General features: G+C 51.8%; 6 protein-coding genes across 6 annotated transcripts; 2 read left to right on the top strand and 4 right to left on the bottom strand.

Annotated features, from left to right (window-relative positions):
* Positions 1-231: 231 nt before the first annotated feature.
* bck1 (putative MAP kinase kinase kinase (Bck1)) lies at positions 232-5,131 on the bottom strand (the record flags this gene model as incomplete). The annotated part of the gene is made up of 2 exons (XM_025661492.1): positions 232-349; positions 402-5,131. The coding sequence occupies 2 exons, from the start codon at positions 5,129-5,131 to the stop codon at positions 232-234; spliced, it is 4,848 nt and encodes a 1,615-aa protein (XP_025518211.1).
* Positions 5,132-6,593: 1,462 nt separating this feature from the next.
* Positions 6,594-8,837, bottom strand: BO85DRAFT_446827 (alpha-keto acid decarboxylase family protein). The gene is made up of 5 exons (XM_025659591.1): positions 8,625-8,837; positions 8,480-8,560; positions 7,175-8,402; positions 6,911-7,118; positions 6,594-6,846 (listed from the first exon to the last, which is right to left on the bottom strand). Exons 1-5 carry the CDS (start codon positions 8,731-8,733, stop codon positions 6,763-6,765), a joined length of 1,710 nt encoding a protein of 569 aa, XP_025518210.1. The 5' UTR covers positions 8,734-8,837; the 3' UTR covers positions 6,594-6,762.
* Positions 8,838-9,430: 593 nt separating this feature from the next.
* BO85DRAFT_446825 (THUMP domain-containing protein) lies at positions 9,431-10,981 on the top strand. Its single transcript, XM_025659590.1, has 6 exons — positions 9,431-9,651; positions 9,749-9,883; positions 9,988-10,153; positions 10,218-10,432; positions 10,489-10,629; positions 10,698-10,981. The coding sequence occupies exons 1-6, from the start codon at positions 9,610-9,612 to the stop codon at positions 10,818-10,820; spliced, it is 822 nt and encodes a 273-aa protein (XP_025518209.1). The 5' UTR covers positions 9,431-9,609; the 3' UTR covers positions 10,821-10,981.
* Positions 10,982-11,445: 464 nt separating this feature from the next.
* Positions 11,446-11,936, bottom strand: BO85DRAFT_435957 (uncharacterized protein; the record flags this gene model as incomplete). Its single annotated transcript, XM_025658554.1, has 3 exons — positions 11,446-11,721; positions 11,804-11,870; positions 11,911-11,936. 3 exons carry the CDS (start codon positions 11,934-11,936, stop codon positions 11,446-11,448), a joined length of 369 nt encoding a protein of 122 aa, XP_025518208.1.
* On the top strand, positions 11,541-17,478 carry BO85DRAFT_415455 (uncharacterized protein). The gene is made up of 9 exons (XM_025657691.1): positions 11,541-12,856; positions 12,925-13,059; positions 13,859-13,961; positions 14,051-14,390; positions 14,452-16,023; positions 16,071-16,626; positions 16,682-16,803; positions 16,854-17,135; positions 17,183-17,478. Exons 1-9 carry the CDS (start codon positions 12,003-12,005, stop codon positions 17,206-17,208), a joined length of 3,990 nt encoding a protein of 1,329 aa, XP_025518207.1. The 5' UTR covers positions 11,541-12,002; the 3' UTR covers positions 17,209-17,478.
* A 739-nt stretch (positions 17,479-18,217) lies between these two features.
* Positions 18,218-19,858, bottom strand: asf1 (nucleosome assembly factor ASF1). The gene is made up of 4 exons (XM_025656823.1): positions 19,493-19,858; positions 19,401-19,440; positions 19,033-19,341; positions 18,218-18,980 (listed from the first exon to the last, which is right to left on the bottom strand). The coding sequence occupies exons 1-4, from the start codon at positions 19,599-19,601 to the stop codon at positions 18,575-18,577; spliced, it is 864 nt and encodes a 287-aa protein (XP_025518206.1). The 5' UTR covers positions 19,602-19,858; the 3' UTR covers positions 18,218-18,574.
* Positions 19,859-19,919: the final 61 nt, after the last annotated feature.

Raw genomic sequence — 19,919 nt, 5'->3', positions numbered from 1 at the left:
GTGATTATGTCTCAACCAAGAAGAGACCAGGCATATCCAGAATCTTATTCAAAACAATTAAGCTCACCCAGCCGGATTCCGTCAAACAAACTATGCCACACCGAATGCGAAATGCTGCAGATTTGGGTATGATGCAGGGGAGAGGAAAACAAAATGCATAGTCGAAACGCTGGAAGAGAGAGATGCTTGGAAATATGATAATACTGAACATCGTGCTAGGTGGGTGGGGCTTTACAGGACGTGGCGGATTTTGGCGTAGAGCTCGGTATCCAAGAAATTGTACTTCGGGTCGGGTTCGCAGAAGGGATGGGTTAGGAGAGTCTCAGCAGTTGGCCGATCACGCGAGTCCCTATAACATGTCAGTCTGGCGGGAAAGGGCTCTAGAAGGCAATGTCACTTACACTGTGAAGCAGTCGTACATAAAGGCGAGCGCTGCTGGTGTGATGTTCATGGAAACATCTTCAGGGATCGGAGGGGCTTGACTCAAACTACCCAGCTTGAAGATTGCGCCGATAGCTTCTTCCTTGCTCCACGGCCGGCGTCCAGCAAACATCTCCAACACCACACATCCGAGAGACCAAATGTCTACCTTGGCGCTGTACCCTTGTCCTTGGGACTGGATGACCTCGGGCGCCATCCAAAAGACCGAGCCCTGCATGGAGTTGGTCGAATCGTTTCCGTAGATGTTGTCTGTCTTCTTGGAAATTCCGAAGTCGGAGATCTTGCATGTTCCGTCCAGATCCAGGAGAATATTGTCGGCTTTCAGGTCGCGATGGAGAATTCCCTGGTTGTGAAGATAGGCCAGCCCGCTCAGGGTCTGATGCGTCAGAGACTTGACCACGCTCTCCTCAAACTTGCCATGCTTGCGAAGACAACTGCCGATAGAGCCACCAGAAATATATTCGAGATAGATTGAGATGGAGAACTCGCCTCGCTCGCAACCGAGGTACTGCACAATGTTAGGATGCTCGAGATGTTGCATGGTATCAATTTCCTGGTCCATCGCTGCGACCATCTCCTTGATGCGGTCCTTGTCTGTTCCGGCAATCCGAGGATTGACCTCCACTTGCTTCACAGCCAAGACCTCACCATTGTCAGCGTTCATGCCAAGGTATACGCGGCCATAAGTTCCCTTGCCGATGAGCTGACCACGGATGATGCGGAAAGTGGGCTGTCTTTGAGGGATATTGCCCGCAGGCGCCTGGTTCTGGGGAATAGGGTCCAGCTGGCTAAGTCGGCTTCCACGCTTCGGACTGATTTGCATAATCTTGGCGCCGAACATCTTCGTGCTCTTGCGACGCAAAATATCACCGGATCTTTGGTTGCCGGTATTGGCCGTCACACTCCGATTCCTACTAGCTTGATTGGCACCTTTTGCTACTTCTCGAATCGATTTCATGCGTGTGAGTCCACCGCCAGAGCGACTGACGTTCCGCCGAGCAACGACTCCTGGATCCTGAGGCTTGATGGTTGGCTCGCTGGAGCCAAGGGTATTTTCGCTTGGCGGCGCAGGTGTATGTGGTGTGGGGTGTGATACAGCTTCTGGTTTATCCTTGGGAATTATGTCGTTGTCGGTTGCAACCTTAGATGCCGGGGATGAAGGGGGTGACATGCCCTGCCCGTCAAGGTAAGGGGTATCGAGGTCAATGTCCGGGAAGAAGTCATCGAGGTGATCAATAACGCCCTCGACTGGAGGTCTGCTTGCCCACAGGTCTCCTTGGGCAAAGGAATCCCTGCGGGGTGGCTTCTCTTCCTCCGGCGAAGCACTCATGTCAAGGAAGGACGGGTTCCTGTTGCCCGATTCCCCGCTTGAACTGGCGAACGTTTCGCGGGTAGCACTTGGGGACCTGAAGCTAACGGATAATCCTTTCCGTAGCCTGTTTTCAGTGTTCAGTGTGAGAGACGGTTTCCCGGCTCGCCTTTGCGACTCGGGCGAGACGGACACAGGCGGGTTCTCTTTAACCGGGGTCTTGGTACTCGCGATGGGAATGGCAAAAAGACCATCATCGGAGTCCTCGTCGGAGTCTTCCTGGGGCTGCTGTGGCACCGGTGACCCTTGGAATGAGACCTTGGTCTCCTCAAAGTCAAATTCGGGTCCAAATGACTTGCGAGACTGCAGAGTCGGTTTTGGTTCCTGAGGAGTCGCAGAACCAGGTTGTGCCGGAGACTGGCTCGAATGCACTGTCGGCGTTGTTTGGTTATCTTGCTCCGATGATTGCGGTCCTTTGAACTCCTGACTGGCAGCAGGTGGCGTGGGAACTGATGGAGACGGGGTTCCAATGGCGCTGGTCATCCTACCAACACTAGCCAATACCGCACCGAGACCATGAGTACCATGTGGTTGTGCGGTAGTCTGTATGCGGGGCCGCTCAACATCCTTCTTCCTTAGTGAGTTGACTTTAGTCAGTGTACTTGACTCGTGAGGCGCAGTGGGAGGCTTGCGAAGGGGCACGAGCGGCTCAGACTTCTTGTCTTCGTAAGGAGACGTCCGAGGTTGATCAAAATCAATGACACCTTCACGCCTGTAACCAGTTTCGCCATAGACATCTTTTCTCGGCTGTGGCATCGGGGGGACCTTTGAGATGCGATAGGCCCTCTGTTTCCGCTCAACCTCACGCATATGTTCTTCGTGACGAGCTAACAAGTCTGCCTTCTCGGCATCAGTCGGCAGTCCTGCTTCGGCGCCACCATCGACTGGAGACGTTGTGATTGATGGTTGCGAGGCTGGCGGTAGCTTGGAACTGGGAGCTTTGAGCTGCTGCCGTGAAGACACTTGAGGAGACGTAGGCTTGGCTGGGTTATGAGGAGATATCCTGCTGAGAGCTTCATCATCAAGCGGCTTTCTATGCAAATGGTGAGCAGACGTGGGTGAGGCTGTGCCCTTCTCTGGGATCGAAAGCCCCAAGCCGTAGTGAGTGGAGCTATTCACACCCAGTTGCATATGGGGCCCTCGTACAAACAGCTTCAATGAGCCAACCGTGTCTGACTTGGTCCGTCGACACAAAGCCAGGCTAGTGTCATTCAACGGCTCATCGTGTTCAGTCTGCCCGGGCTCTGTCATGAAGATCTGCGCCCCAGTCCAATCAGCGATTCCAAGGCTTTGACAAATGGCAGAACGCAGTGTCTCCACAGAGTCCATCTCGGTTATGTCGACCAAGCGATAGTTCCATCCGTCCAGAGTCACAAAAGTCCACTTTTTGCTCTTTTGCATTGGCTTGTTACCTCGCAACGCCAATCGTTCATGGTCCGACATGGATGAAGACGACGGCCGCTCGCCGCCCAGCGACAACTCACTGGTGCTGAAATTTGGCCTATTATAAGGCAGCTGCGAGCTGTTCTGGCGCATGTTCACTGGACTGGTGGGAGACTCCAAAAAAGGCTCCTCTGGAGACGGGTGGTTGGAATCGCCTGCCTTGGAACGTTTCTTGAAGAAGCCCAGCAGCCCATTACGGTGGTCTTTGGGGTATGAAGACGGGGTTTCTCCACCAGAATGACGGTTGCTTGACTCCTGGGGCGAAGGACGGATCCCGCCGTCTTGCCTGATGGATTCATAATACCGGCGACCAGTCGTCGAATCCGAACTGTTGCCGCGTGAGTGCTCGAACTTGACGCCTAGATCTCCCGTGGATGACGAGGGGCCTGTGTGTGCAAGAGTAGCATGCTGCGCTGCTGGACTGCCGCTCTTGGGACTGTCCTCATAAGATCTAATAGGTATCTGAAATGTTCCGCCATCGCTGGACATCGAAGGGCTCTGCCTGTGATGCTCGCCGCCAATGCTAGACAAAACAGCTCGCGAATAGTCCGATCGGGACCACATTGTATTAGCTTCGCTCGGAGCAAGCTCGGAAGACGCATGATCATGGGTGGTGGGTATGGGTGTTGTAAAAGAACGCATCTGAACGCTCTGTCTTTGTCCATATGCGGGCTGTGGGGCCTTGAGATTAGGGCTGTTTGTGAGATTCCCTGTTGGGCCCGCGGACCTGGGCTCGTAAGTCAATTTCGGCGAAGCGTCAGGCGCGCCATCGTGGGCGCTTATCGGGTGAGAATCGCGCCGCTTCTGAATAGAAATTTCGGTATCATAACTGCCGTCGTCATGGATCTTCTTGATCAAGCGGCGCATGCGTTTGCCCTCTTCCCGTTCACGGATCTGATCCCAGGGAGTGCCGCTTGCTTCGCACACTTTTGCAAGATGAGGATAGACCACCTGGTGCATCTTGCCCAGGTTGGGCCGGCCATTTGACCCATGTCCTAGCTCGAGGAAGTCGGCCCCCTGAATTTCCAAAGACCTGAATGTTTCCTGCCAGTCCGTGGAGAATCCGTTATTCGCAAGCCATTGGAGGACACGATCGAGAGGCCACTGGACTGAGGCCTCATTTGGCGACATGCCACCAAGCAATGTATTGTGGTTATGGCGATGACTGCCCGATGTGGTCAGTTCCGAAGATGGCGCAGACGCCTGTTGTAGCGAGTTTTGCATGTTCGTGGCAGAGTAGTTGACTGAAGCCATATCATGAGCACCATCATTGACAGCTAGAGAGGAAGGTAGATTGCGAGTCGTAGAAGGAGTGGCAGGGACATTGGCATCCCGTTTATACGGAGAAGAGTCGGTGGCCGGATATTCGTAGGCTTGGGTGGATGGGTTCCGCTGTCTGTCGCTGGGCTGCATTGTCCCCGCACCGTCGTACGTGGGGTTCGAGTGTACGTCGAAGGGCGGAATCCCGACCCCCGGACCAAATGTACCAGCTTGAGGAACGTAAGTCGCAGACGTCCGAGTTTCAGCGGAGGGAATCGACAGAGCTGCAGGACGCCCGTATGGAGATTGATTCGCAGGGACCATAGGGGGAGGCGGAGGAGGTGGAAGATACCCTTGTGAGAGTGCCTGCCGTGCCCAGCTCTGCTGCTGCCACCCAAGTGTATTCTGATGTTGCAGTTGGGAATTGGTAAGCTTGGAGGTGCCATATGCTGTCCCGGGCGGTGGTCCCGGGGGCGGCGGAAGCATAACGCCCTGCGACTGAGTAGGAGGATAACGAGGCGGTGGCGGTGGTAAAGGTATTATGTGCGATTGGGAGGGTTGTGTCGCCGACGAAGGCGGGGGTACGGGGATGTACTGCTGCGGCCGTTGACCGTCCATATTGGCGATGTCTGCGACGTCTCCAATGGATTGATGCAAGGAGGCGGATGTCGGAGTCTAACGAGCAGACAAGTTGTCCTGGAAATCCAATAAGGTTCTGCTCTCATATACCTCACGGGGCTGCGCAATCAAACTTGTCCCTGAAGTGGGGACTGATAGATCATGAAAGCTTAGAACCCAAGGCAATCCCACATTGTTCAGAGCTAGAACAAGCCGACACGACGCAATCGATGATGCCCCTCAGTCCGAGCAGCACTTGGAGCGGTAATTTCAGCGACCAAGATGGAAGAGCAGGCAATCGCCTCTTCTCGAAGCACGTCAATCAAGCGCAGATAGCGTCCAGATCGGAGCGAACGACAGTACGTAAGCAGGAACGGAGGGAGCAGAGGGACGGCATCAGCTTTTTTCACCTGATCGGGGAATGGACGGGGGGGAGGAAAGAGGAGGCTGGAAACTGGAGAGGTCACACGCAAGTCGAGCTGCAGACGCAAACCGTAGCGAAAGGAACAAGTTGGGCGTTCTTCAGAGGGGTGTGTCAAATCCTTAAAGATAGCTGGATCTCCTAAAGTAAGTCAAATGGTAAGATTGCGGCAATCAACCCCTAATAATCGGGACAAGTCCAGTCCCCTCTAGCTTAATACTAGTCGAAGGGGAGAGGGGAGAGAGAGGGGGGGGGAGATGATGCGGCGGAAGGCTCAACGGGGAAGCTAAGACATACCATTAGCAAAACCGCTGGGGATTCGACCGCACGGTGGATTAGTGGCAGGTGGCGGCAAATTAGCAGTCCACCGTATAGATTAATTAGGTGTTTCGTCAAGGAAAGGGACAGAGGCCTGCTCGCCAGATTCATATGGGGTAGATACTTTGGAACGAGTAAGTAATCTAACCTGTCGCCGTGTGTCGCGGCCCGCCCAGGGAAATCCTGAGGAGCTTTGATGCGCTGGCCGCCTTAGCGCCTGCCGACTTGTCTGTCCTTCCCGTCGATCACGTGGTGGCCTCCCCCCGATAAGCTGCCCCAAACAAAGTCAGTCCCTTTTTCTCGCTGTCTCTCCCCTTTTCCGTCACCTTTCCATGGGCTTCTTAGACCCATCAAGTGAAAGGTGGGCCAACCCTTCCATTCCACTGAGTCACTGACAGTTGTTGCCCCCTGTACGTAGTTGTTCAGCCCTAGGGAACTACTCATCTCTCACCCCTTTTCCTACTTGATTCCTCCTCAATTGGGCTGGTTCGTACTCAGACCTCACTAACTACATTTGTACTACTGTCCGTTGCCGATGTGTTTATCTATCTGCTTGCCATTCCTCCCCAACTTTGGACTGTCTCAGACGGCACGTTGGGCTGGCTGGCTGACTATCAAGCTAGTTCCACTATGTTTTCCCTTGGCATTGGGAATGTATGATAAGCACTAGACTCCCTAAACGCACCACCCAAGACCCCAAATCATCAATACGGAAAGGGCACGTGCGCATACAACTTGACTGGAATTCATTAGATTTCGTATTCTGCAATTACACTACCGCTTCAGAGTCATGTCTGTTCCTCTCCAGGAGTGACAGGTCAAGCTAAAAGAAAGGGGAGAAAAGCGTTAACAGGAAGAAGCGAGATTGCCTCAAGGCCCTGGAGATCCTCCGTTACTTGTTTCTGGTGGCCGCCGCCTCAGCCGTGATTTTCAACGCGGCGGGAGCATCATCACGAGGCATGTGAAGCTCCACCAACTGTGCCGTCTTGGTTAGCACTCTCCTGGACAGGATTGAAATGCTAGGGCAATGTATTACTTACTTGCAAGTGTGGCGCAGAAGCAAACTCCTGGTTTGCAAATAGCTGCCTCAGCTCATCCCGCGTCTTTACTTTGTAGCCCGTGTACTTGTCCTTGGCTCCAAAGGCCCGGGGCAGACCCTCAATATCCCACGGCTGGATGTCATTGTAGCTTTCGTCCCATCCGTGGATGTACCGCTCAATGGTGTATCCGTTATTGCAAATGACGAAGCTTGATGCGGTCAGTATCGTTACAACCTGGATCTTATCACCGTAGGGAACACTCACATAATGGGGTTGAGATTGTTTCGGATCATGGTGCTCAGTTCCTGCACGGTGAGCTGAAGACTTCCGTCACCAACGAACAGAACAGTCCGACGATTGCCCAATTCCTTCGCCGCCAGCGCAGCACCCTGACATGCCCCAACCGAGTAGCCAATGCTACCCCACAGAACCTGGCTAATGGCCGTGACATTTGCCGGGAATCGGGTTTCCCAAATGCCAAAGTTGGCAGTACCCGTCTCGGTAATGACAATGTCATTCTCCTTCAGCCACTGACCAACATTGGGCCAAAGCCAGTCGTGCGTGATCTCCTGGTTGCTCGAAGATTTCTCGCTCTCAGGAAGCGTGTTGGAGAGATGCGGGACTGGCGCGGCGTTGACAGCACCCATCCTCTGGATGACTTTGCGCAAAACTCCCTTCATGTTGATCTCTGGGTATTCAGAGTATCGCACGCGCACATAAGTACTGTGGAAATCAATGGTGTTGAGCTGTCCGATGTGGTACGAAAATCCGCTGGTGTTGAAGTCTGACTTGATAGCACCGATGCTCAGAATAAGATCGGAAGACTCGACCTGCTCACGAACACCCGCATTCGATCCAGTGCCAGCATACACACCGCCGTAGTTCGGACGAGTCTCATCCACTGCTCCCTTGCCCATCGGAGCCACGAAAGTAGGCAGGCCGGAAGCCTCCATCAAGTCATGAACTTCATCAAGGACCCGATGACGGATGGCACAAGCATCCACCAAAATAACGGGTTTCTTCGCAGCGTGCAAGTACTTCAGGACAACGTCCACCACATAATCTTCCTTCTCAGGGTCATTTGTTGGTAGAGAAAGATCCAGCGGTTTGTCGAGGCGGTCACCTTCGATCTGCTTGGTAATCATGTCGGTGGGGAGACTGATGTAGACAGGTCGACTGCGGATCCAGCATTCACGGATGGCATTGTCGATTAGTGTTGCAGCCTCCAGTGTCTCGTTCAAGCGACCGAGGGTACAGGAGATGCCTGCACTCATCTTCGCAAACACATTGAAGTCGCCATTTCCCAAGGTGTGGTGCAGCAACATGCCATCTTTCTGAGACTTGGTGTTGGGCTGACCCACGATATGAACAATTGGCACAAACTCGGAGTACGAACCAGCGATGGCATTGAGCGCTGAAAGCTCACCCACGCCGAAGGTGGTAATCAGGGCACCGATTCCGTTGACCCGAGCATAGCCGTCGGCGGCATATCCTGTAGGTTGTTCAAGTCAATACTTGTCACCATCACAAGGTAGTACAATCACAACAAAAGGATGGGTTCAAGCATACCGGCGTTGAGTTCATTGCAATTGCCCACCCAATGGAGGCCACACTTTGGCAGATAGTCCAAGGCTGCGAGGTTGTAGTCACCTGGAATAATCCATGATGGTTAGCGGGATCAAACACTCCCCAAATCCCCGAAGGTAAGTCGCACCTGGAACGCCATGCACAGAGCGAACGCCAACCTCATGCAAACGACGGAAGAGGTATTCGGCAACCGTGATGGGCTTCCGAAGATCCCGGGTAGCGATATCGGTCGCCATCACGATAAATTGAGCAGTGCGAGAAGATGGGGATTGATATAGCTAGTATGGAAAGAAGCGCGAGAAGTATTGGATGTGTCTGAGAAGATGATATTTACTAGGTGTTGAGGAGTGAAAGAGTATTAATAGGTGCCTCTGACTGTCGCAACCAGGGAGTCTGGAACCTAGTGTGGCCGTACGTCATGAATGAAAGGGCACGCGTGATGTCATGCTGTAGAGGTGGAACTCGAGACAAAAATAGTGTCACCGAACTACAATACTCACGCAAACAGCCACACCATGCGACGGTGAATGGCAGCGGGATCTCCGGGATCATTCCTACTGGATAGGTATTTCATGCTTTGCGTGAATTCCAGGAGATCTCCGACCATGATGGCGTGGATGGGGTGGTTTGATCGTATATTCCTGTCAAATAAGCTATGGCGGAACCCTGGAAGTAAGAGATGCTGCGGAAGCAGCGATAAACTGATAACAGCAGATGCACTAGTTTCAAAAAGCAAGCAAGTTCAATCCGGCCGAAACCACTTTGCAGTAAGAACGCAGCAAGTAACCGGCCGTCACTCCACCAAGTGGGATGATGATCGCCCGCTTTGCCGCTATTCCTTTTGTGGAATTTTAAACCCCCCCGCGCCATGCCTACCCTTATCTGTTGGGAACCCTCGTGTCACCAGTAGTGCATCTAGAACTTCTAGGACCAGCTTAATATCACCACTAAGCTCGAATCTTCCCTGTCAACTCGGACAACCGGGCAACGTGCGTGCACTCCCTGCGGTCAATTCTCCTCCCCACTTGCCCACGCACAAATCCCGTACCGGCATCCCGTCTCATTCACCCGCGCATTAACATCTGTCGATGGCTGGATCAGGGAAGAGAGCCATGCCTGATAGGAAATCCGTTCAGCCTGCTAAGAAGAGAAAGGTCTGCCCCATCTGATGTCCGTGGCATGTTGACCACAAACATCTCCCCATTGGCTTTTCCCCATCTAGTAATTGATATCTAATGTGTGGCGGCACAGGGAGGTGGCCAATGGCAGAAACACCAACAAGGCAATAAGTCGGGCATTGAGGGAGGCGACTGGGGAGTTTTCGTGTCGTGCGACTTGGGAAAGGAAGGAAAGTGTATGGCAGAGGTAGTGGATGTTTTCTCGCAGGTTAGTAGCATGAAGTGCAGGCTTTGCGCATAGAGAGAAACCCACGGTATCTGGCAGATTGATAATATGCTCCTCCATCTGACTTATTTTGGTTTTATGTCCAGAGTGTGGAGTCATCCAGCAGTGACAGTCATGGAGACAAGCCCGACTCGGATGAGGAGGATGACGATGATGACATCGAGGCCCTAATCAGAAAAGAGGTCGAAGGACTGAAGCCCAGCGCGAGCAAGTCGCGCCCGTTTCATGCCATCAGAATGGATTTGCCGTGTCGTGCGTTACCCTCATTATCCTCCTTGAAAGTGATCTAAGTTTGAGAGACACTAATATGTTTCAGTGTTGTTTGTGCGATTTGACAAATCCATCAATCCAGAGGAAATGGTACATAAACTTTGCTTAGACGCAGCTGCCAACCCTGAAAAGAAGCGATCTCGATACATCCAACGCATGACACCTGCAATTTCCGTTCGCAAAACTCTCAGTGTCGACCTGGAGTCTTTTGCACGGGAAGTCCTCAAACCGCATTTCCATTCCGGGGGGCCTCCCAAGAAGGTGAGTCTCGCTAAGGCCTAGAGGGTCATGAAATCTCATTGACCAGTGAATTTCAGTACGCAATTCGACCTGTTGTGCGAAGCAACAAGAAGTTCAATCGCGACATAGTCATCAAGACTGTTGCAGATGTCGTGGGGCCCGAGCATCCTGTTGATCTCAAGAACTATGACTTGATCATCCTCGTCACCGTTATCCAGGTCAGTTCTCGACGGCCGCGGCTTCTATGCCACTCATTCAGAACCCATTACTGACAATAAACTATCAGAATGTCATTGGCATGAGTGTTGCCGGAAGCGACTACGATCGGTTAAAGAAGTATAACCTGGCCGAGTTATACAGTCCAGCGGCTACGTCAGAGGCAGAGGCCGCTGAATCTACGAAGGACTAACCCTACATTCTCCCCGAGTAAATTTGGGCGAACAATTGGCGTCGGGCAAATCTTGATTAAGTGGCGAAGTGTGGTCGCCTCATCAGCTCCACGAAGACAAAAGCTAGAAATGTGTATATACAAAGTTCGCGATATCCTAACAACTGAATTGCCCTCTCTTCCGGGTTTCCCCTCTATGAGCCACATGAACTTTAGAGCCGACACATGATGCGTAGAAACCGGCATTTCAGTTCGAAATGGTGTAATTAAGAGATAAGAGGCTATGGCAAGGGGAAGCATAGTTCATCTAATCCCCGCTCGAGGGACGGTCCGGCTGCCAATAGCCTGATCGGAGGCCGAACAGAACAGGGTTGTGCCCAAAGTTACCCAAGAAGCACAAGATACATAAGGCGGCACAAGCCGCCTACCTTCTGCGAACATTGTGCGAATGGTAACCAAATAGCAGGAAGATATATCATCGTAGGAGCAGTACTACTTTGTTCTATGCATAGACTATGGAAACTAAATAGATTGAGTCCGCTGCAACATCGGCATTCGAACCGGCCGATACAACCGGGGAGATGCGCATTCGGCAAGGCCCGCCTGTGATTGGCCCGGTGTGGATGCACCCTGCATGGCGCCTTTCTCAGAGCGGGAGCCTTAGGCGAGCTGCGTCTCCATGGATCACAACTCTTTCCTTCACTTCCTGACCAATACTCCAATGATGCTTCTTGGGGTCTTCTTGCTCCAGTTTAAACAGTGGGGATCCCGGACGGATGTCCCCTTCAGTAAGGGGCTTCGGATATGGATCTTCCGCTTCGCTTAATGTTTTCAAATAAGGGATATGCTCCTTGTCCTCGGTACGGGGTCCCTCCATCATCTGACGCTCAGAAACGAGATCGATCGACTGGTTTCCCTGTTCCTAGTAATACTTAGCTGTTGCTGCTTTGTGGGTTAGATAATCTATTACCTTCCTTGTTCGACTGCAGTAACCTGCGTCTTACCTCTGTTCCATGTCCGGGCCCCAGTGTATCCCCGGGTTGCGGCCGCCCTGGTCTTTCTCCCCGATGACTGCAGTAAAGATTTGCTCGCTCAGGTTATATTTGCTTACCTTCCCCCAACAATATGGATCATCATAATTATATCTTGTACTAGTAGCGAGCATGCGAGCGCTAAAGCAGAAGAGCTAAAGTGTTGCGCGAAATGTCGCCTTCTTTATCTACTATCTTAGTTCCTGACCTTGAACCTTCTTATACTCTCGGCTCCATCCTTCAACGCCACTTTTCTTCTTCGGTGCAAGTCAAAGGAGTCTATCCGCTCAAGGGCCACCTACATTCAATCAGTCGTCTCGTACTGTCGAATGGGGTCCAACTGCTTCTGAAGTGTTCTCCAGGGTCGACAACACCTCTCTTACGACGAGAACAGCTTCTACTTGAGACTGAAGCCCGTGCTCACTCCATCCTGGTTCAACAAGACACTCCATATATCCCATCTTTCCTGCATTATGGTCTCCATGGAGGACCGTTGGGCTCTGCCTTCTTAGTAAGACACTATGTCAACGGGGCGACACTGCAGGAGCTGGAAGCCGCGCTTACCATGCAAGAGCGGGATGATCTCAACCGGGCCTTGGGGTCATTAGCTCGTGAGATCGGACAGAATTTCTCCAGCTCCTTTGGGTCACTAGATCAGGTAGCCTGTGGATCAGGGAAGCAGTCCTGGCGAGAAGCGTTCGTGACACTTCTAGAAGGCATTCTTCGGGACTCTGAAGATGCCTTTGTTCATCTTCCATATGCGGAGATTCGAAACCAAGTTCGTCGGCTGTCCCCTGCACTCGAGGAAATCACGTCACCGCAACTAGTGATTGTTGGACTAGGCCGACCGTCGCAGGTGGTGCTGAATCCGGGGTCGAAGAAGCTCGCAGGACTTCTAGGGCTCGAGAATACTCTCTGGGGCGATGTGCATATGGCGGAGATCTTTGAGGCGCCGTCTCCCGCTGTGTTGGAAGGCTTTGGTACTCGACTGAAGGCAAATAAGGCCCAGGTGGCCCGTCAATTACTGTATGTGATCTCTAGATGAGACTGCAGAAGGTGGCATATAGTCTGTGTGCTGACTGTCGACCTCTTAGGTATGCCTGCTATCGTGCTGTGCACCAGGTTACGATACACTACTACCGCGATCAGGGAATGGCCGCCGAGATTGATGCTAGGAGACGACTAACGTCGATATTAGCTGAAATGGCCTCGGTAGACGGGATTTGCACGTTATGTTAACTTGCGATATCCAGGGACATTGATGTACCCTGGAAGATTATATAGATGGATCTGAGACACAAATTAGTTGGCTCGATCGGCCGGGCCGATCTGCAGCCAGACTTTGGGGGTCTCAAGAATGGGAAAGGTCCCTAGTGCTACATAGCAGTGTTCGATCATAGGCCTACATGATGATTACGACTTTGATCGCTTGCGGAGAAATCATATGAAAATCAAAGCCAATAGTCCAATGCAAGATTCGGTCATATCGGCATGGAAGCTGTCTTGGCGATGATTTGTTGCTGCCTACGAAGTTTGGCGAAGTCCTCCTTGATTCCCACCCAGATGAGAGATTTGGTACCTGAGGAAATACGAACTCATTCTGTGCTGGAACCAATACGGAGAGCCCTGTTGGAGAACATGGCAATGTAGAACCCTACACACAATTGAGCAGTAGTAGAGAAGGACGGATCATCATTGTAATCTTCAACAAGCGCGAGCCAGCAAGGGATCCCCATTTGAATCCCGCGGCGGGCGGGGCACAACGCACTAAGCTGGACTAGTCAATCACCTTCAAAGGTCAGTCAGCCTTAATGGCGTCAACCGTTTGGGTGGATTTCCGCGGTTGTCATTGAAACAACCACTTCTTCTTCTTCTTCTTCCTCCTCTTGCTCCTCTGCCGCGGGGTGTCGTCGCAGCTTTATTTTTATTGTCATTTTATGATTTAAGTAGCTCTTATATACTACCTCTCAAGCGACTTCTCATCTTCCTTTTCCCTCTTTCTCCTCCTCCCCAACCCCATCCCTTGAGTTCCGTATCCGCCAGAATGGCGCATTTTCTGCGGGGAAAGCAGGCCGGCATTCAACAGGACTTCTCCGAGAACTTGTCGCCGGACTTGTTCGCCCTCGATGATGTATATCACTAAGCAACGCCCCGAATATTTACCTTACTCGATCCTGTCTCGTGCATTGCATACTAATCTCCTGCTGTTGCTGCTCATAGTTCGCACGGTGCGGTATAAACTCCCAGATCAGTGCGATCGCGTACGATCCCGTCCAGTCGCTCCTCGCCGTCGGAACAAGCGACACACAATTCGGCCATGGTCAGATCTACGTCTTCGGTCAACGACGAGTAGCGGTGGTGTTCTCGCTACCGCGGAAGGCCTCTGCCAAGTTCATTCAGTTCTGCGCCGATAAGCTCGTCAGTGTCGACTCGAAAAGTGAAATCAGCATCTTCTCCTTGGAAACTAGACAGACGCTTGTCTCGTACGCTCCGCCGAGTCATGCGAGCGCTTTACTGACCGACCCGAGTCTCGATTATGCTTTTATTGGATTACAAAACGGTATGGGGTATATTGAATTGGATTGTGATGTTTCTCGTGCTGACGAGGTATCATTGATTAGGTGATATCATTGCCTACGATCTGGATCGTGAAACTTTGACGCCGTTCCGGGTGCCCAACTTGTGGGCTCAGCGCAATGCCCGTGTTCGCCTTTGTCCTGTTCTCAGTCTTTCCTTTTCGCCTCGGGATATTGGGAAGATCTTGGTGGGATACCCGGAAGGTGCTGTGACGTTTTCCTTCAAGCAGAATGTTGCTCAAAAGTATTTTGAATATGAGGTCCCACCCGGTGCTCTGGGAGGAAATGGTGATGTTCCGGCGTCGGAAATGCGCCGGCCTCGACTGACTAGGGCCCTCTGGCACCCGAACGGTATTTTCGTGTTGACGGTGCATGACGATAATAGCTTGGTTTTCTGGGACTCGAAGGACGGCCGCAAAATTATGGCCAGATCCATCAATACCCCCAACGTTGACCAGCCGGGCGTAAGCCCCGAACGACCCCAGTCGGCTACCGGGCTCAAAGACCCAATCACCAACATCGCATGGTGTGTGAAAGACAACGGAGATGACAGTGGACTATTGATCGCTGGCGGTCGACCGAAAGCTGAAGCCAACAAAGGGCTGACTTTCATTGACCTGGGACCGACCCCTAATTACCAGACTTCCTCGTGGGCAATGATCGCAAAGTACTTTGAGACCCCGAAACGCACCGCAATCCTACCTACTCCCCCCGGTGCGGAAGTGGTCGACTTCTGCCCCATCCCTCGTAGTACTCCTTACTATGGCGGCGCCCATGACCCCATCGCATTGCTCGCCCTCTTGTCCTCAGGAGAAGTCATCACGATGAGCTTCCCTAGTGGTCATCCCATCACTCCGACAAACATGCTCCATCCTTACCTTAGTTTCGTGCACCCCTTCGTGAACAAGGTCACCCTGACGTCAGTCGATCGTTCTGCTTGGCTGGGTTTGAAGGAGAAAAGATCACAGGGACCTAAGTTTTTGCTCGGAGGGGCGGAGGTAAGGAAGCCGTTAAAGCGCTTCGAAGACCGTAATGTTCTTACGACGGCTCATGCCGATGGCACTATTCGCATCTGGGATGCTGGTGTTGATGACGAGATCGAAAACGGGGACGTCGTTCAAGTGGACCTGGCCCGAGCTGTTGGCCGTGTCGGAAACGTAGAGGTGACCGAGATGTCTTTTGGAGGCTCAACGGGTGAGCTCTCAGTCGGCTTGCGCACCGGCGAGCTTGTCGTCTTCCGATGGGGAAACAACCAGAGCTTTGGTCGTGAAGAGGCTCCAGGTGCCAATGAAGGGCCTGGAAAATTGACCAAGATCACTCACAGAGTCGACCCTGGACTGAAGACGGGTATCCTTCCACTGACACTCCTGAACATGCAGCAAGGCCCAGTGACTGCCTTGAAGCATAGTCAAGTGGGCTTTGTCGCTGTTGGATTCGAAGGAGGTAGTCTAGCAATCCTGGATTTGCGCGGGCCCGCAATCATCCACACAGCTCACTTTTCTGAGCTGTTCAAGGTGAACAAGCGAGGCAGTATCTTCAATAAGCGCAGCTCTGAGAGCCCGGCTCCTGAATGGCCCACCAGCATTGAGTTTGGTGTGCTGACTCTTGAGGGCGAAGGTGAGAATACTAGTTTATGTGATGTGGATAGTGCTGACGTCTCGCAGATTATTCCAGTATTTGCTGCTTCGTGGGTACTAACAGAGGCAACCTGGCCACATTCAAGATTCTGCCAGGGGAGGGTGGGCGCTACTGTGCTCAATTTGTCGGCACAAGCTTGCTGGATGACAAGGTTATCAACATCATTCCCGTCAACGCAGACGACGGCGGACTTGCATTGGCCACCCCCAATTCTGTCGGAGGTTTGAGAAACGGTGTCCGCGTTCATGGTGTCGTCGTCGCGGTGACTGTTTCCGGGTGCAGAATCTTCAAGCCAGCAACTTCCAAGGGTGCCCATAGGTCCTGGGATGACTACCTTTGCGATTCCGCTGCGGTTGTCAAGACTGAGGCTCGTGGATACAGTCTGGTTGGGCTTTTCGGAGACGGATACACGCGAGCTTTCTCGATCCCTGGTCTGAAGGAGATTGGCGCCAGCCCAATCAATCAGATCGCTGACATGAGGCGCCTTTCGGATGCCACGATCTCCTCCAACGGCACCGTCATGGTCTGGACCAGTCCTTCTGAAGTGGGCTTATTCAGTGTTTGGGGAGGAGGACACGCACTGTAGGCAACACCTATCATCTGATTTCAGGGCTGTGGATACTAACAGACTATCTAGACGCCAGTCCGAAGACCAGCTCTACAACCCGCAAGCCGTCATGCCCCCACGACCCACGATCACCAACATCCAGTGGATCTCAGGAACTCAATACGTTTCCCCAGCCGATATGGACATTCTCAGTACGTATACTCCCCTAACTAGCCTACAATTAGCGACTGACCCATAACAGTCGGCGGTCCCGACCGGCCACCATCCAAGCGCATGCAGGAGCAGATGCGCCTAGACGAAGAGGAGCGCCGCAAAGCATTCCGGGAAGGCAGAACCCCGACAAACAAATCGTCGAGCAGCCAGGAAGGATACTTGTCCTACATGTCGCGCCAAGTGCAGGAACGCACCGAACGACTCAACTTTGCCGGCGATAGCATGGATCGGCTGGAAGAGAGCAGCAGCAACTGGGCTCGCGACGTGAACAAGTTTGTCAGTAACCAGAAGAAGAAGGCAGTCCTTGGCGGTAAGTACCCCTTTTCTGTCTCACAGACTAAGCTAACGAAATCATAGCACTCGGCTCAAAGTTCGGCTTCTAGATGCATACTACGGTGACATAAAGAAGAAAAAGAAGCGTTCAGCAGTAACGGCTGAGTACATTAGACCCATTATTCCTACCATACCATACCCATGCTTCTGTTGGCGTTTTTGAGTGCTATTTCTATGCGAAATAATGTGATTCCCTAATTTTCGGACTCAATCGAGCTTCTCCAGATCTTCAAACCATAAACCCAATGAGCTCGTGCAGATAGTTATCTATCCGCACGGTAGAAACATAGTACTTGGAATCCAATACACCGCAACTAAACACCACTGGGATGAACCTACTCAGCAATCATCATGAATCAGTAAATATTAGACTAATTCCTATCTTTTTACCACAAGCACCAATAATCTAATCAAGAATACATCCACACTCATCACCAACTCTCTATTCCCATAGACAGCCAGTCATAGTAACACTCCCCACAACATACAATGGCCCTCCACCAAATGAAGAAAAGAAAGAAAGAAAGAAAGAAAGAAAGAAAGAAACCTTACGCAAGCGCAAGGACCCCCTCTCCCTCCCTACTTACCATAGCAAGTAAAAGAAAGCAAAACTACCCATAGGTACTAACTACTATGTAGGAAGGATAGTCCTTCACTTTCCTTGCTTCAATCCTTTCTCACCTTACTTTTAGGGCGACTAGATATACAGGCTCTGTCTTCACCGCAGTCTTTTTGACCTAACATCTTTCAAGTGGAATATATTCAAAAGATTATTGTGTTGCCTTTCAGACGAATGATATCAAGGATCGTCATGCTAATCGCTATATTTAGTACTAAGTACGTACTGACTAACTATTGTAAAGCTCAATAACTAACACTTCATGTTCCGCATTGTCGTCGCGAGAGTGAATTAGGCCAGAATGGAACAATAAAGAGTTGCTAACTGGTGAAGTTACACAGCAGAAAAGCGGGAATTAATATTATTCGATATAGGACAAGTTTTGTATGATGTATTTATGCATTGTAGATCAATGCCATTGTGTACTAGGCTACTTGTTTGGGTTTTACCCTGTTGGGAATTTTGCTTTTGGCCTTGCGTTGGTTTTCCCCAATGTACACTGTTAGGGATGCATGCAGTTGCCATGGTAGTTTTGATTCTTCAGATTGCCCTTGCATATGATGCGGTGAGGAATGTGGAGGGGTAAGATAGTAGCGAAGAAGGAAAAGTGAAATCAAGTATGTGCATTTTTTCGAATTATGTTGGTTTGGCTGGTCGGGTCTATGTCATAAAGCTAAATACTTGCAGGGATATGATAGAAGATATGTTGTCATGAAACACGTTGCAACCCAATCGTAAAATCATTCGACAGATAGGAATAAAGAAACGTAGTATAACTTCGAGGCTCTTCAGTTGCTTTAGTGCACCATCAGCTCGGGCTGTTGTTGATGGGCCGCGGGATTGTTGTTGCTGGCGCCTCCGGCGGATTCATCCTTCTGCTCGGAGTCATCGCCCATCTCAACGTCCTCATCGCCATCATCGCCCTCTTCCTCGTCGAGCTCCTCCTCATCTTCGTCGCTCTCATCTTCGATGTCCTCGGACTCGGCGTCCGAGATGTCTTCCTCCTCTTCCTCCTTGGCGGCAGGGCCCTCGGTACCCTCCATCTCTTGGTCTTCAGTCTTGGGCTCCAAATCGTTGAGCTCCTTGAAGAGGGCTGCTTCCAGCTCTGCTTCCTCTGCACCGTAGGCAGCACTGTCATCGCCCTCCTGGTCGGCTTCGGGCTGGTCCGGCGGGTATTCAGCGGGGGCAGATTCCTCCGAGTCCCTAGGCGGTAGCTGTTAGTATCGTATGGCAAAAATCTAAACAGGGCACTCACCACTTGATGGCAAAGCGGGTTACTCTGGGCTTCTCAGCAAGGATATTCCGACGAATGCGCTCGATGATTGGCCGAGCCGGCGGCTGCTCCATGAGCTCCTCGGAATCGTATTCATTGTTTACATAGTAACCAACACGGACGAATTCTCTGCCGTCGTAGCTGCAAGTGAGAAGGATCACGGTAACTCCCAGAATTTCGGAAGTAGGGATGCGCTTGAGGTCTGGGGGATCGGCCTCGAAGATGAACTTGTTGACACCGACGGGGATCGGTCCCACCAGGAGAGAGTCGAGTTCCTGGTCATACTCGGAGCTAGAGAAGAAGGTCGTTAACAGGTGGATTGAATTAAATCTCGGTCCGATCCAACTTACGATGTCGCCGAACCGACATAGGTGAGTTTCCACTCCAGATCTGGAAACTCATTAGCGACGGCCAATTCACGGGAGCGGGGTTCACAGCGTACCTTTCTGCAGCTGTTCAAGACATTCAAACGTGATCTCGAATTGATAGGGGTCGAGGAAAGAGGCAGGGTTATTGACGATTTTCACGCCAAGAAGAGAAACGACCGACATAGCGATGGAGGGGCGGTAGTGGAGCGAGCTGCTTGATGGAGTAATATGGAGGGATAGAGGGGGAGGTAAAGGATGGTGTGGTAGGCCAGAGGTTTTAGATGTGGAGAAGTATGATGAACGGAGGAGTGAGGCAGAGAGGTTGTGGAGGTATATCAGAGGTATGAAAAGGGAGGAGGGAAGAGAGAAGAGAAGAGAGAAGAGCAGACGATCTCTTTTTGGTAACTGAATGGGGATGCAGCGGCCAGCAGTAATTAAACATGCGGCAGGAAGATCGACGACGCGCCGCGTGTTTCTGCGCCCAAGTTCGCGCCCACCGCC

The sequence above is a fragment of the Aspergillus piperis genome (genome assembly GCF_003184755.1).
Source record: "Aspergillus piperis CBS 112811 unplaced genomic scaffold BO85scaffold_4, whole genome shotgun sequence".
In the NCBI taxonomy this organism is placed as follows: domain Eukaryota; kingdom Fungi; phylum Ascomycota; class Eurotiomycetes; order Eurotiales; family Aspergillaceae; genus Aspergillus; species Aspergillus piperis.
Note: the sequence above shows the minus strand (reverse complement) of the source record. Positions and strands in the feature narration are given on the sequence as shown.